This window comes from Lontra canadensis, unplaced genomic scaffold (genome assembly GCF_010015895.1).
Source record: "Lontra canadensis isolate GAN:19392208 unplaced genomic scaffold, GSC_riverotter_1.0 scaffold24, whole genome shotgun sequence".
NCBI lineage: Eukaryota > Metazoa > Chordata > Mammalia > Carnivora > Mustelidae > Lontra > Lontra canadensis.
The window spans coordinates 21,289,416-21,305,165 of NW_022631018.1; the positions used below are offsets into that span (position 1 = coordinate 21,289,416).

The 15,750-nt window shown below is 37.3% G+C and overlaps 1 protein-coding gene across 1 annotated transcript in view; it reads left to right on the forward strand.

Moving 5' to 3' along the window:
• Positions 1–8,634: 8,634 nt before the first annotated feature.
• Positions 8,635–15,750, forward strand: part of KIFAP3 (kinesin associated protein 3) — a 184,874-nt gene continuing 177,758 nt past the window's right edge. Inside the window, exons 1-2 of the mRNA XM_032863012.1 lie at positions 8,635–8,965; positions 9,899–10,018. Coding sequence (XP_032718903.1) covers positions 9,939–10,018 — 80 coding nt within the window. The 5' untranslated portion in view covers positions 8,635–8,965; positions 9,899–9,938. The remainder of the gene's footprint in view (positions 8,966–9,898; positions 10,019–15,750) is intronic.

Sequence of the window (15,750 nt, forward strand, 5' to 3'; positions counted from 1 at the left end):
TTATGAAGTCATCCAGGCCTAAGTATGTTATCTTGTATATGACGTTTACCAAATCATGCCCTTGTGGGGTGAAACAGTGCACCTCCAAATTTACAGTAATTATACTGAGCTATCAGCTTTCTTACCTTCCAGTCTCTGGCCCAGTAACTTTCAATTCTGAAGACAGATTTACAGATTTACAGATTTACAGATTTCAATTCTGAAGACAGACATGATTTTAAACCATATTCCATTAACAAGCTCTGTTTTAAATTACTTTCTTCATTTAAGTAATGCCAGTTTGTACTTGATTTGTTCAAAAGCTATTTAAAATCCCTTTTCCCTTAAAAGTACTACTATGTCTTAGGCCACTCTCATTTTTGGAAACATGTAAAGGAGCAGGAATATTTCATTTTTCTTCGCTGTTTGCGTCCATAGAGCAAGCTAGTTGTGCTTCTTTAAAGCAAAGTGACAATTTTTGATACAGGTTTATTTAATTAAAAAAAAGACTTAGAACAATCAAACATGAGCATTAACAAGAAACATATGTGAGGCTCCAAGTATTCTGAAAATGAATGCAAAGCAGCGTTCCAATCAACATGAGGTCAGATTTCCTGGCCTGTTTCTGCACATGCAAAATCGGAGAGCGTGAGAGGTTGAGCGTAGGTGTGTGACCGTTCGTGACTGGGAGTGATCTGGACATGTGAAAGATCTGCTGCAGCTCCCAGCAGCCTTGAGAAGCAATCTTTTACATGTAGCAGGACACACTCCAGGATATTAACACTCTACCATTTCCAAGAGCCTCTGTTCACACCAGCTCCAGAGTAAACACCATGAAAGAAGGAGCCTCAAGCTGCTAAAAAGCACACAAAGCAACAAGGAAAAACAGTTCCAAATCTCATAAAAATGGAAAAGGTTTCAAGAACAACTGCCTGTTTGTTCAGAGAGTACCCACATAGCAGGAGGGTAAATAAAACTCAGTACCTGTTAGATTTATAGGCAAATAACCATTATCTACTATGTGTAGATGAGTGAATGATAATTTTATGCAAACCACAATAAGTAAATTCAAACAGTATGAACTAAGCCTGCACAGTAAGAGCAGGAAGTTCAAGGAAAGAAAAATAAGGAAAGAGTGTTTTCTGGGTGGTGTATCACCAACCTGGGAAATCCATTACAGAGCCAAAAACTGGAACAGGATTTTATAAAAACACTGGCTTAAAGCAGAGCCATTAGTCCCTTAGGACTTGTATTGTGACTTCATACCTTAAATAAAATTCTGCTCCCCACGATCTAATTACTGATTGGCTTTACATAGAAGATTATGGAGAATTAGTAAATTGAACTTTTTATATGGCAGAGTATATAGTATAAATTCCTTGGGAGGCTTCATAGTGCATTCAGTTTTTTTAACAAATCCGTGTCAAGTATCATCAATAGCCAAGCACCCTAACCAACAGAGCTTAGAATTTTATGGACTTGTGTCTGAGAGCTGCAGGTTTTTAATCAAAATAGTACTTTTATAACATTTTTCAAAAAATGGAACATTCAACTTTGGCCAAGTTTAAACTCTCTTTGAGTACTGTGAATTTTAAATTTGAAGGTGAAATCAAGGTTTTTCAGATTCAAATTTCATTGACTCCTTATCGTATGTGGATCATATGTGGTTTCCTGGGTGGTGGCAGGAGACAAGAAAAAAAGCTTTTAAGGGATTATATAAGATGCCTATAAATGGATTCATTGAAATAAAGGCTCTTTTCTTCTTCTTCCTCTCCTTCTCCTTCTTCTTCTTCTTCTTCTTCTTCTTCTTCTTCTTCTTCTTCTTCTTCTTCTTCTTCTTCTATTTGACAGAAAGATAGAGAGCACAAGTAGATAGAGCGGCAGGCAGCAGAGGGAGAAGGGGAAGCAGGCTCTCCACCGAGCAGGGAGCCTAATGCAGGGCTCCATTCCAGGACCCTGAAATCATGACCTGAGCTGAAGGCAGCGACTTAACCTACTGAACCACCCAGGCGCCCCCACCACTTTATTCTAACAAACCATATTTTAATGAGGCATGGGTCAAAGAATCTAACATTCGTAGATTCCATTTGAAAAGCATGTGAGCATAAAAACATAAAGGAAAATTTGTTAGAGCAATTTGAGTGTCGGTTTTGGTGAAGCTAATTTTGTTTAGATTTTTGAAAAGCTCTAGCATATTAAATGAGCTTGCAGAGACTTTGGGATCAGAAATAACTGGGTTTAAATCTAGGCTATGCAGGGAACAAAGAAGAGAGAATTGGAGAATGGAAGGAAAGGAAGAAGGTTGGGAAGAAGAGAGGGAGGCAGGGAAGAAGGGAGGAAAGAGCATGCGTTAGGCAGCTTCTCAGTACCCGTCATTATCAAGGTGCTTCCCACACACATTTATCTTCTGCACTAACTGCATGATCTTGGGCAAATAAATTTATCTCCTGGGCCTCAGATTCCTTACCTATATAAAACTCACCTCTCATAAATTCTAGGAAGATAGTCGTGGCAGCATAATTTTTTTGTTGGGGGGGGTCTTTCCAACTCACATTAAAAATATAGCATCTGGATAGCAAAAACCAAAATCCAACAAAACTAGGTAACCTGGAGCAACACAAGCCTCAGCACACAAGCAGGTAGAGACAGTGTAAGAAGAGCCACTAGACGTGTGTGTCGTTGGCTTCTGTGTGGGAAGAGCAGGGGGAAATAGCAAGCCATTTGATGGTGTTCAGAAAAAGAGAACCGGAAACCATCCAATAGACAATATCTGAAAAGTACAAGTGCGTTTGAGAGGAGTAGCCAAAATTGAGAAAGACATCAGTTACTCCAGGAACATGTAAGAAACACATGCTGTAAGCTCTATGAAGGTGAGGCAGGGCGCCTGGGGGGGGCTCAGTGGGTGAGAGTCTGCCTTCCGCTCAGGTTGTGATCTCAGGGTCCTGGGATCCAGCCCCGCATTGGGCTTCCTGCTCAGCAAGGAGCCTGTTTCTCCCTCTCTCTCTGCCTCTCTCCTTGCTTTTTCTCTCTCTGTCTTTCTCTCTCTCTCAAATAAATAAAATCTTGAAAAAGAAAAAAAAGGTGACATAGTTTACCGTCTGGGAACTCTCAAACCTCACCCCACAGGGCACAGGGCTCCACACTGAGGAGAAATTATTGGGACTCGAAGAATTTGGCAAGAAAGCAACAAGAGAGGTAAAGGAAAGAAGATACAGATAAAAGTGGAGAAGTCAAACAGAGCTAGGAAATCTCAGAAAGCAAAGCGCAATATTTTTTAACATTGATGCTAAGTGCAGAAGAGCAAGGTCTGTGAAGTTAGAAACACTACTACTTTCTAAACATTCAGAAAAACTAATATCAAAGAAAATAAAATAAGTGTATCAAGATTGAATCCCAAGCAATCACACTAGAAAGACATGAAAAAGAGAGATATCAAAACAGCAAGTTATTATTTCAAAAGAAGCCCAACTATATTAATGACATAAAACATGAACTAACACAAGTCAAAATGAGAAAAGTCAGAAATAAGCTGATGAAATTCAAAAAGAGAATTAGAAGTTTAACATCCTTTACAAATGTAATCTTTGTAGAACACATGAGTAATAAATGTGAGAAGTAATGTATTAATAACAAAATCAAAAAAAGGAAAACATCGGGGCGCCTGGGTGGCTCAGTGGGTTAAGCCGCTGCCTTCGGCTCGGGTCATGATCTCAGGGTCCTGGGATCGAGCCCCGCGTCGGGCTCTCTGCTCAGCAGGGAGCCTGCTTCCTCCTCTCTCTGCCTGCCTCTCTGCCTGCTTTGTGATCTCTCTCTGTCAAATAAATAAATAAAAAATCTTAAAAAAAAAAAAAAAAGGAAAACATCAAATTACAAGGTGAAGAAAGAGATTCAAAAGAACTCAAGAAAAAATGACAAATTTTAAAGATAGGCAAAGAAGAGATGAGTCCCTGAAAATGAAAACCCAAGCAAGAGAACAAAACAAATTTCTAAAACTATAATTCGAGATAATGTTCCTGATATTTCTTAAAAAGAATGTGAAACTACATATTGAAAGAGCACACCATGTAACTGACTCTACCCTACAGAGTATCCAACATAAACACGTTGGAGTAAAATTATTGAACTTTGTAGAAAAGAAAAAAAATTCTTTGGCCTTTTAGGCAAAAAGACATGTGACTTCTAAAGGAAGGAAAATTAGATTAACACATTTTCACAACCCTTCATGCCAGAAGAAAATAGAGCAACATACTGAAAATATTGAAGGAAAGAAAATGTGAGCCAAGGATTGTAAATCCAGTAATACTGAACTTCAAGTAAAAAGCACAGACAACAGTTATCAACAGGCAAAGCCTCAAGGAATATTGTTCCCATGAGCACTTTCTAAGAAATATACTCGAGAATAGGTTTCAGACAACCAGAGTGACTAGAGAGCCATTGAACAAACACTAGTAGCATCAAGCAGCAATGGTTACTGACATCAGGAAGACATGAACACAAGTTCATAATTTTGGCAAGATGATAAACAGTGCCATGTTCCCTGAGTAAATAGTACAACACCGTTTATCATCTTGCCAAAGATATGAACTTAGATTATCTTTCCATACCAAAAAGTAAAACGGTGCTTAAAAATGATGGGAATACATTGGAAAAAATATGGGAACCAAGTTGAAGGATTTCTCACTGGCCAAATCTGGAACAACTCAAGCAACAAAAATTGACAGTAATGGACTGTGACATATAGAATAAAAGCAATCCATTGAGGATTAATGAGTGCACTTGTGATGAGCACCAGGTGTTATACGCAAGTGTCAGATCACTAAAGTGTATACCTGAAACTGATATTACACTGTATGTTACTTAAATGGAACTTAATAAAAATTTTAAAAATAAAACAAATTTTAAAATCTTTAAAAATCATTTTTTCCAGTGTTCCAAGATTCATTGTTTATGCCCCACACCCAGTGCTCCATATGATACGTGCCCTCCTTAATACCCACCACCAGGCTCACCCAACCCCCCGCCCCTATCCCCTCCAAAACCCTCAGTTTGTTTCTCAGAGTCCACAGTCTCTCATGCTTTGTCCGTCCCTCTGATTTCCCCCAATTCACTTTTCCTTTCCTTCTCCTAAGGTCCTCCGTGTTATTCCTTATGCTCCACAAGTAAATGAAACCATGTGATAATTGACTCTCTCTCCTTGACTTATTTCACTCAGCATAATCTCCTCCAGTCCTGTCCATGTTATACAAAAGTTGGGTATTCATCCTTTCTGATGGCAGCATAATCTTCTTTATCCATTCATCCGTTGAAGGGCATCTTGCCTCTTTCCACAGTTTGGCGACCATGGCTGTTGTTGCTATGAACACTGGAGTACAGATGGCCCTTCTTTTCACTACATCTGTATCTTTGGGGTAAATACCCAGTAGTCCAATTGCAGGGTCATAGGATAGCTCTATTTTTAATTTCTTAAGAAATCTCCACACTGTTTTCCAAAGTGGCTGCACCAGCTTGCATTCCCACCACAGTGTAAGAGGGTTCCCCTTTCTCCACATCCTCTCCAACACTTATGGTTTACTGTCTTGTTGATTTTGGCCATTCTAACTGGCGCAAGGTGATATCTCAATATGGTTTTGATTTCTGTTCATGTCTTCAGCCCATTTTTTGACATGATTACCTGTTTTTTGAGTGTTGAGTTTGAGAAATTCTTTATAGATCTTGGATATCAGCCCTTTGTCTGTAGTGCCATTTGCGAATATCTTCTCCCATTCCGTGGGTTGCCTCTTTGTTTTGTTGACTGTTTCCTTTGCTGTTCAGAATCTTTTGATCTTGATGAAGTCCCCAAAGTTCATTTTCACTTTTATTTCCTTTGCCTTTGGGGACATGTCTTGAAAGAGGTTGCTGTGGCCGATGTCGAAGAGGTTACTGCCTATGTTCTCCTCTAGGATTTTGAGGAGACCACATTGAGGTCTTTTATCCATTTCAAGTTTATCTTTGTGTACGGTTAAGAGAATGGTCGAGATTCATTCTTCTGTACATCGATGTCCAATTTTCCCAGCACCATTTATTGAAAAGACTATCTTTTTTCCAGTGGATATTTTTTCCTGCTTTGTCAAAGAGTATTTGACCATAGGGTTGTGGGTCCATATCTGGACTCTCTACTCTGTTCCACTGGTCTCTGTGTCTGTTTTTGTGCCAGTACCATGCTGTCTTGGTGATCACAGCTTTGTAGTAAAGTTTGAAATCAGGCAACATGATGCCCCTGCTTTGTTTTTCTTTCTCAACATTTCCTTAGCAACTCAGGGTCTTTTCTGGCTCCATACAAATTTTAGGATTGTTTGTTCCAGCGTTTTGAAAAATGTCAGTGGAATTTTGATTGGAATGGCATTGAAAGTATAGATTGCTCTGGGCAGTACAGACATTTCAACAATGTTTATTCTTCCAATCCAAGAGCATGGAATGGTCTTCCATCTTTCTGTGTCTTCTTCGATTTCTTTCATGAGTGTTCTGTGGTTCCTCGAGTACAGATCCTTTACCTCTTTAGTTACCTCTTTAGTTAGGTTTATTCCAAGGTATCTTATGGTTCTTGGTGCTACAGTAAATGGAATCGATTCTCTAATTTCCCTTTCTATATTTTCATTGTTAGTGTATAAGAAAGCAAAAATCTTTAAAATCTTTTAAAAAATTAAATACTCATCCCCCTTTTCTCCGTATAACTACATAGAGTTTTTTATACAATGAAACAAATTTAACTTTTCAGCCAGAAGAAACCAATAGAACAGAAACAAAATAAATGTATACTAAGGTAGAAGTAAATAAAAGACAATCACCCAATATTCTCTTCTTGGCTACTGTCTCCATGAGGTAATAGTAATATTTATGAGGAAAAAAATGCAGAAGCCCTATTTCTATATAGTTTTCCCTCTAATGGCCTGCATGCAAAAAATTAAATGCAGAACCTACTACTTTATGACAAAGTACCAGTAAGTTTCAATTTATTTGGTGATTTCTCTCCTTGTCTATATGTAGTCATTCAAAACTCATTTACTGAACACTTCCTACAGGCTGTTTAGTTTTTTTTTCTTTGCTCTAGGTAAATTGACCAGTAAAATGAAAAAGTAGAATAAGTATTCCTTAGCTGATATTTGACTTTCCAGTTCAGGTTTTTCATATGTGTGCCATTTTAATATTATAAACTCCAATGTATAGGCAACAGAATAACCTTAGAACAAATCCTGGCCCCAGATCTCGAAGTCTATAAGCAAAAGGTATTCTGGTAATCATGATAATATTTTAACAAAGTGAAATAAAACCAATCTTGCTAAAAATATTTAAGTTGTTCATGTTTCCTTAGTTCAGATAGTGGAATATCCACCAGCATGTATACTTGGTTATGGTGGAGATTATTTCATAGAGTTCAAGGAGGATAAGACAGAGCAGAGACTAAACTCAGGTCCCCTCAACCCTGATTACAAAACCAAGTATTCTTCAGCTGCCTCCACAAAAGGAAAGAAAGAAAGGAAGGAAGGAAGACAGGAAGAAAGAAAGAAAGAGAAAGAAAGGAAACACACACACACACACACACACAACCAACAACCACCACCTACAACTCCATGCCCGGACCAAACCAGTCTGCTCCAAGGTGGGCCCCAGTGCTGAACTTTCACTGACCTATTCCCTCATTGTAATAGTAAATATCACACCCAAGCCCCAAGGGCCTGGATCAGTATCAAGGAAGTGACTGAAAGAATATACATCCCAAACCGAAGGAGAACAATTTAGAGAAGTGGACAAGCAATGTTTTCTTTACTTTGTTTTTACTTTTGTTTTGTTTTGTTTTGTTTTGTTTTGTTTTGTTGATGGCATGCTAGCAACTTTTATTCAGAGAATGTTGGCATCCTCGATTGACCCATTTGGAAAGAAAAAAGAAGTTCACGTGGTTATTGGGGGGGGCAACAGGAAGATTGATTTGAGAGAAATGTTTTACAACTTGTCAAGTTTGGAATAGGAGCATCTTATTTTTCACCTCTCCCTTTTTGAAGGAAACAAATCAGGCAACGTGGATAAGGTGTTGAAGGTGAGCTAACATGAAATGGGTTGTACATATGTTTTGTCACTAACACACACAGGAAAGTTTCTGACTTCATTGCAACCATTCTCAGGTTATTGATATATATCTACTCTCCCACTTGATATAGCAAAGACTACATTGGAGAGAGATGGATTTGGTAAGAAATGCCCCAAATCAGATATAATCCTGTTTCTAATGTGCAGTGACTTTTATGACACACGTGCTGTCTACACATGAAAAGAAAGAAAGGAAGGAAAGAAGGGAGAATGGTAGGAAGAGGTGGGTGGAAAGAGAAGGGAGAGGAAATGAAAGAAAAGGAAAATTAAAGTTCAAAGTTTTAAAGTCAAATAACATGTGATTTAATTTCAGTCCCTTCTTGTGGGATTATGTCACCCATTAGAACATAATATATTTCAAGCTTAGAAGCACAGGTTCACTTCACACCCAACGTCAAAGTTATTATTGCTAACTGGTTGTTGCTAGGAACTGATTTGGAATGAACTGAGAGTTCTGGTTCTGTTAATGACCCGGAGGGTATGTCACACTTAGGTTATGGCAATGCCTTTCTTTAACAGGTGAGGAAGAGAGCACTCCTTGGTGACCTAACAGCTTCCAACTCATTTCAGCAGAGGTGTTTGGTAGTAGTTGTCACATGTTTTCCAGGACTAAAAATCTAAGACTTCAGAGGAAACATCTGGTTGCTAATATACCCATTGCCTGAATTTACCTTGTCCAGACTACTACATTAGCTCTGAATTGTGCCTGGAACACATAATATGTAGCAAACAAACATGTACTGAATGAGAGATTGGATTCACTTAACACCAACTCAAATGAAACTTCATTGTGAGAGACTATGAATTGAAGAAATAAATCAAAAAGAAATAGTATGGCATCTTCTTGCAAGAACAAAATTAATAGGTAAGACAGTTTAAAATAACAAGACCCTTAAGAAAAGAAAAACTTGATGTGGGATATAGGTGTGTGGGAAATAGGACCGAGACCCCCCAATTACTTGCTCTTTGATTGCCTATTCATATATTTTGAACTCCTTTAAAGTAGGTCTGTATTTCATTCTCTTTATAGCCTCAATTCTTAGATGAATGACTCATGTGGGATATGCATTAGATGTCTGACTAGTGATTCCATAGTCATCTTGATTTCTACAGAGATACATCGTAGCTCAACTGTAGAATGTGTTACTTTGAATATCATTCATACCTCCTGTGTATCCCTACTGGGTTTAGATACAATTCTTCAAGTCAGAAACTATGTCTGTTCACTTTTTGCATCAAGTCTAAAGCAACATGTGCTGGTAAATTTTGGTTAAATTAATAAATACAACTAATCTGGATGAATAAATTTAGAACTTCTGCCTCCCTCACCATGCCATGTGCACCTTTCCAAAAGCATAACAATAATTATGCTCTCTTGCTAAGAAATTCCAATTGAACATGAATGTATATATTTGTATATGCAAATTCACAAACACAAGAGTTTTGTGTGTGAATGAATGTGTATGGACATATGTACCACTAACTATGCACATCTTCCCCTGATATGTATTGAGTGTTCACGTGACTGCTTGTCTTTAAGAATCACCAGCTTGACCCACAACACAGGTATTTTCTCAAAGTATGGTTCAGGCTGTAAGAGAAGCCAAGGAAGAAGAAAAGCTCAGAGATTCATTATTGTCCTTTTGGGTCACCTACTTCCTTGTCCTGACCCTTGGAGCAACCCAATGATGTCATAGTTGATGTCTGATGTCATACTAGTTGAAAACAGAGGTTACCACTGTCAGGAAGAGGATGTATTTTAATGGGCCCTTTTAATTGAAATCTCCTTTACTTTAAGATGTGCATTGTGAACTCAAGTTAATTTGAAAAGTGAGAAGATGACTGCATTAATAGTCAGTGGATGTGGACTCTTTGGACCACAATGGCCATTTGATGATATCCCAAAGGCAGTCACAAGGTAAGAAATGATTTTCTATAGAATCTTGAAGCCTATCAAGACATTTAAATGCAATTTCTTTGGAAAATAAAAATGTAATTCTTATACCTCTGTTCTATGTTGCTGTGTGGTAGTGTAAAGTAATTAATATGGACAAACGTAATAAATTTCAACATGACTTTCCTATATTCAAACTGTTCTGTGGCTCCCCATGCCTGCAGAAAATATCTAAATATCATATTCTCTTATACCAGACTTTCCATGATCTTGCCCTGCTGGCTTTTCCAAAGTTATTTTTGCTGCTCTTACTCAAACCTAATTAACAAGCAGGCTTTCCAAAGCAGTGCAGTCCGACTGTTAATAGCTCCAAAACCCCCAGGAACCATCCTTGGAATGCTGATGTATCACTGGGATTATTTGTATTTAAGTATTTCTGTCACAGAGGGCTTTGTGTATCTTTGTATTCCTTCTCCTCTGTGTTAAATTATAAGATCAAGAAGTAGCAATTGCTTTTCTCTGTAATTTTGAACTCCTCACTGCAGCTAGTACAGTATCCAAAATGCAGCTGAACCAATGTAAGGGTGAAGTTGGAATCATAATGATTTTCACATAACTTTACAGTCTGCAAGACTTTCACAAATATTCATTTTCTACTCACCCCAATCTTTTCTATTGTGGGTATTTATCCCAATTTTTCTAAATTAAAAAGACACAGTTTAAGTGATTTCTTCAAAGTCATATGATATATATGTGGTTTTCAAGCACCTGGTTTACCTAGTAACAATTACCAACATTTATGTCATAATCACCCTGGTATAAATTTATGTATGCTACTTCATTTAACATTACAATAACTCTAAGACACATAAATTATTTTTTTGGATGGATGAGAAAATTGAAACTTATAATGTTTAGCTTGCCCAGGGTCAAAGAGTAAATAAATGGTGGATCAGATACTCTACAGCCAGTTCTGACTCCAGAATTCAAGCTCTTAACCATCACAGCAAGTTCCATACGCTGAATGGGATTGGTTACTTCATTCAAAAAATTTATAATCAATTTGGGAGGGAGTTGGAATAAGAGGGAAATGTTAAATTAATAGATATAAAAGTATTTAAAGACATCTGAAATCTCTTTATCTTTGGAATTATGTAATTTAACTATGTTATATCTAAATATGAATTTCTCTTTTCCTTGTTTGTTATACCTTTTACAACAATCAAACTGAGAAATAATTTATATAATAATTATGTACAATAAAATGAAGGCATTTTAAGTATGCAATTTGATGAATTTTGACAAGTGTGTTCACATGTATAAATAACCATTACCCCAAATTCCTCCCATCCTGATTACAGTCTGTGTGTCTCCTATGCCTGGTATAAGCAACCACTTGTCTGCCTCCCATTGTAATAGTCTTTTGTTTTTTGTGCGTTTTTTTATTCAAGAATTTCTTTTACATGGAATCAAACTATATGTTTCTTTTATCATAATGTTTTTAGATTTATTCATGTTGCTATTACATCAATAGTTTAGTTTTTTAATGCTGAATAGTATCCATTGTGTGACTATACCACCATTTGTATTGATTGACATATTTTTTAAAAAGATTTTATTTATTTATTGGACAGAGAGAGAGAGATCACAGGTAGGCAGAGCAGCAGGTAGAGTGGGGAGCAGGACCGGAGCTGAAGGCAGAGCTTAACCCACTGAGCCACCCAGGCGCCCCTTTATCAATCGACGCATTAGTGGATATTTAGGTTGTTCCTAATTTTGTTTTGCTGTGCAGGGAGCTGTGAACCTTGATAGACGTCAACTTTTGTAGAAATATGTTTTCATTTTCTTGGATAAATATCTAGAAGTGAAATTGCTGAGTCATGTGGTAAATGTATGCTTAGCTGTTGGAGAAACTACCAAATTATTTTCCAAAATGGTTGTGTCATTTTGCATTCTCACAGGCAATGTAGAACTCTAGTTGCTCCATATTCTTGTCAACTTTTGGTATTGTCTGATGTTTTAGCATTAACGGTATTTTAGTAGGCGAAATAGTACTCTCCCCTTCTCCCCCTATCAAATGCCCACACCATGATCCCTGGAACCTGTAAATATATTACCTTATACACAAAAAGGAACTTAACAGATATGACTAAAGTTAAGGACTTATCTTAACATAGACAGATTATCCTGCATTAACCAGGTAGACCCACATGAATCCTTAAAATTCCTTTGGAAAATCTTTCCTGGCAGTGGTCTTAGAAAAGGTGATGATCAAAGGAGGACTACCAAAATGACAGTATGAGAAGAACTTGGTTACCACTGTTATTTTTAAAGATGGAGAACAGAGGCCATGAGTAAAGCAATATGGGTGACCTTTAGAACCTGAAAAATACAAAGATACTGATTATCTGCTAGAGCCTCCAGAAAGTAATAAAGCCCTGCTGACAACTATGAAAATATATAGTTATGGCTATCCATGCGCCCAACATGAAAGCACCTAAATATAGAAACAAGCAAATATTGACAGAACTGGAAGGAGAAATAGCAATACAATAATAGTAAGAAATACCAATATCTCACTTTCTTTCCTTTTTCTTTTTTTTTTTTAGAGAGGTAAAGATGGGAGGTGAGAGGCATAGGGAGAGGGAGAGAGAATCTCAAGCAGACTCCAGGCCCAGTGCAGAGTCCGACAAAGGGCTCGACCTCACAACCCTGAGATAACAACCCAGGCTGAAATCAAAAGTCAGATGCTGAGCTCTCTGAGCTTCCCAGGTGCCCCAATGCCCCAGTTTCAATAATGGATGGAAAATCCAGACAAAATCAATAGGGAAACAGTAGACCTGAACAACACTGTAGACCACATGGGCCCTGCAGATATATATTATCGTGTGTGTGTGTGTGTGTGTGTGTGTGTGTGTATAAAACATTCAATGTGACAACAGTAGAGAACACATTCTTCTCAAGTACACATGGAACATTCTCTAGGATAATAAATCACATTAGGTCACAAAACAAGTCTTAATAAACTTAAGACTGAAATCATATAGAATATCCTCACAGTATAATGAAACTAGAAATCAATAGCAGAAAGAAAACTGGAAAATTCACAAGTATGTGGAGATTAACATAGTCCTGAACCACTGATAGGTCAAGTAAGAAATCAAAGAGAAATTTTTTTTAAAGATTTTTATATATTTATTTGACAGAGAGATCACAAGGAGGCAGAGAGGCAGACAGAGAGAGAAGGTAAGCCGGCTCCCCGCTGAGCAGAGAGCCCGATGTAGGGCTCGATCCCAGGACCCCCTGGGATCATGACCTAAGCCAAAGGCAGAGGCTTAACCCACTGAGCCACCCAGGTGCCCCAAAAGAGAAATTTAAAAATACCTTGAAACAAATGAAAATGGAGACACAATATGCCAAAATGTAGGGGATAGAGCAAAAGCAAAAGCAATACTAAGACTGAAATTTATAGTCGTAAATGCCTGTATTAAGAAAAAAAGAAAGATCTCAACTTTATATCTCAATTAACTAGAAATAGGAGAACAGAAGGGAAAAAGTAAAAATGATCGGAGCAAAAACAAAGACTAGAACAACAAAATCAACAAAGCTGAGTTAATTTTTGAAAATCTATCCTAAGATTGAGTCAATGATCAAAAACCTCCCAACAAACAAAAGCCTAAGACCAGATGGCTTCATGGTGAATTCTACCAAATATTTAAAGAAGAATTAACACCAGTCTTTCTCAAATTATTACAAAAAAAAAAAAAAGTTGAAGAGGAAGGAACACTCCCAGACTCCTTTTATGAGGCCAGTATTATCCTGATGCTAAAGAGCACATTACAAGAAAACTATTGACCAGTAACCTGATGCATACAGACACAAAAATTCCCAGAAAAATACTAGTAAACTGAATTCAAATGCACATTTGAAATCAATCATATAGCCACAATCAAGTGAAATTTATCACTGGGATCCAAGGGTGGTTCAACATACCCAAATCAGTAAACAATAAATCATATTGAAAGAATGAAAGATAAAAATCATATGATCCTCTCAATATATGCAGAAAAGGCATTTTACAAAATTTAACATCCCTTCATGATAAAAAGTTTCAACAAACCAAGAATGGAAGGAAATTATTTTAACATAATTAACATCATATATGAAAAACCCACTGCCAACATCATACTTAACAGTGAAAAACTTAAAGCTTTCACTCTTAAGATCAGGGACAAGTCAAGGATACCCATTCTTGTCACTTTTTATCCAACATAGTAGTGGACCTACCAACCAGATCAATTAAGCGAGAAAAAGAAAGGGCATCCAAATCAGAAGGAAAAAGAGAGCATCGTCTCTGTTTGCACATGACATGACTCTATATATAGAAAACGGTAAACACTCCACAAAATCTGTTAGAACTAGTAAACAAGTTCAATAAAGTTGTAGGATACAAAATCAACATAAAAATTAATTGTATTTCAATACACTAACAAATATCTGAAAAAGAAATGAAGGAAACATCCTATTTGCAATTAAGCAAAAAGAATAAAATGCTTAGAAATAAACTTAACTGGGAGTGCCTGAGTGGCTCAGCGTCTGACTCTTGGTTTCAGCTCAGGTCCTGATCTCTTGGGTCATGAGATTAAGCCCCACGTGGGGCTCTGTGCTCAGACAGTGTGCTTGAGGCTCTTTCCATCTGCCCCTCCCACTATGCATGCATGCTCAGTCTCTCTTTCTCTAGAATAAGTAAATAAATCTTTTTTAAAAAAGAAAATAAACTTCGGGGCGCCTAGGTGGCTCAGTGGGTTAAGCCACTGACTTCAGGTCAGGTCATGGTCTTGGGGTCTTGGGATCGAGCCCCACATCGGGCTCTCTGCTCAGCAGGGATCCTGCTTCCTCCTCTTTCTCTGGGCCTGCCTCTCTGCCTACTTGTGATCTCTCTCTGTCAAATAAATAATTTTTAAAAATCTTTAAAAAAAATAAAAAAATAAAAATAAAAAAGGAAATAAACTTGGGAGGTAAAAACTTCTACTCTGAACACTACATAGCAACGAAACATGAGAATAAAGAAGACATAAGTAAATGGAGAGACATCCTGTGTTCATGGATTGGAAGAATATTTTCAAAATATTCATACTATCTGAAGTTATTTTACAGATTCAACACAACCATATCAAAATTCCAGTGATTTTTTTAAAGATTTTTAAAAATTTATTTATTTGACAGACAGAGATCACAAGCAGGCAGAGAGGTAGGCAGAGAGAGAGGAAGTGAAGCAGGCTCCCTGCTGAGCAGAGAGCCCGATGCGATGCGGGGCTCCATCTCAGGACTCTGGGATCATGACCTGAGCTGAAGGCAGAGGCTTTAACCCACCGAGCCACCCAGGCGCCCTCCAGTGCTATTTTTATAGAAACAGAAAGAAATTTCCTAAAATTTATATGGAACAACAGTGAACCTAAAATAACCAGAACAATCTTAAGAAGAACATAATGGGAAGTATCATACTTCCTGATATATAGTCTAATGGAACAGAATAGAAAGCCTAGAAATAAACTGACACAGATGTCTTTATTAGAGTGAGGAAGTCACTTTCTACTTTTAGTAGCTGGTGGTTCTTTTAAAAATGAATTTTGCCAAATTCATTTTCTGCCTCTATTAACATGACCATATTGGTTTTCATCTTTATATTGTTAATATGTCAAATTATATGTTATTAGATTTTCATATGTTAAACCAATATTGCATTCCTGGGATAA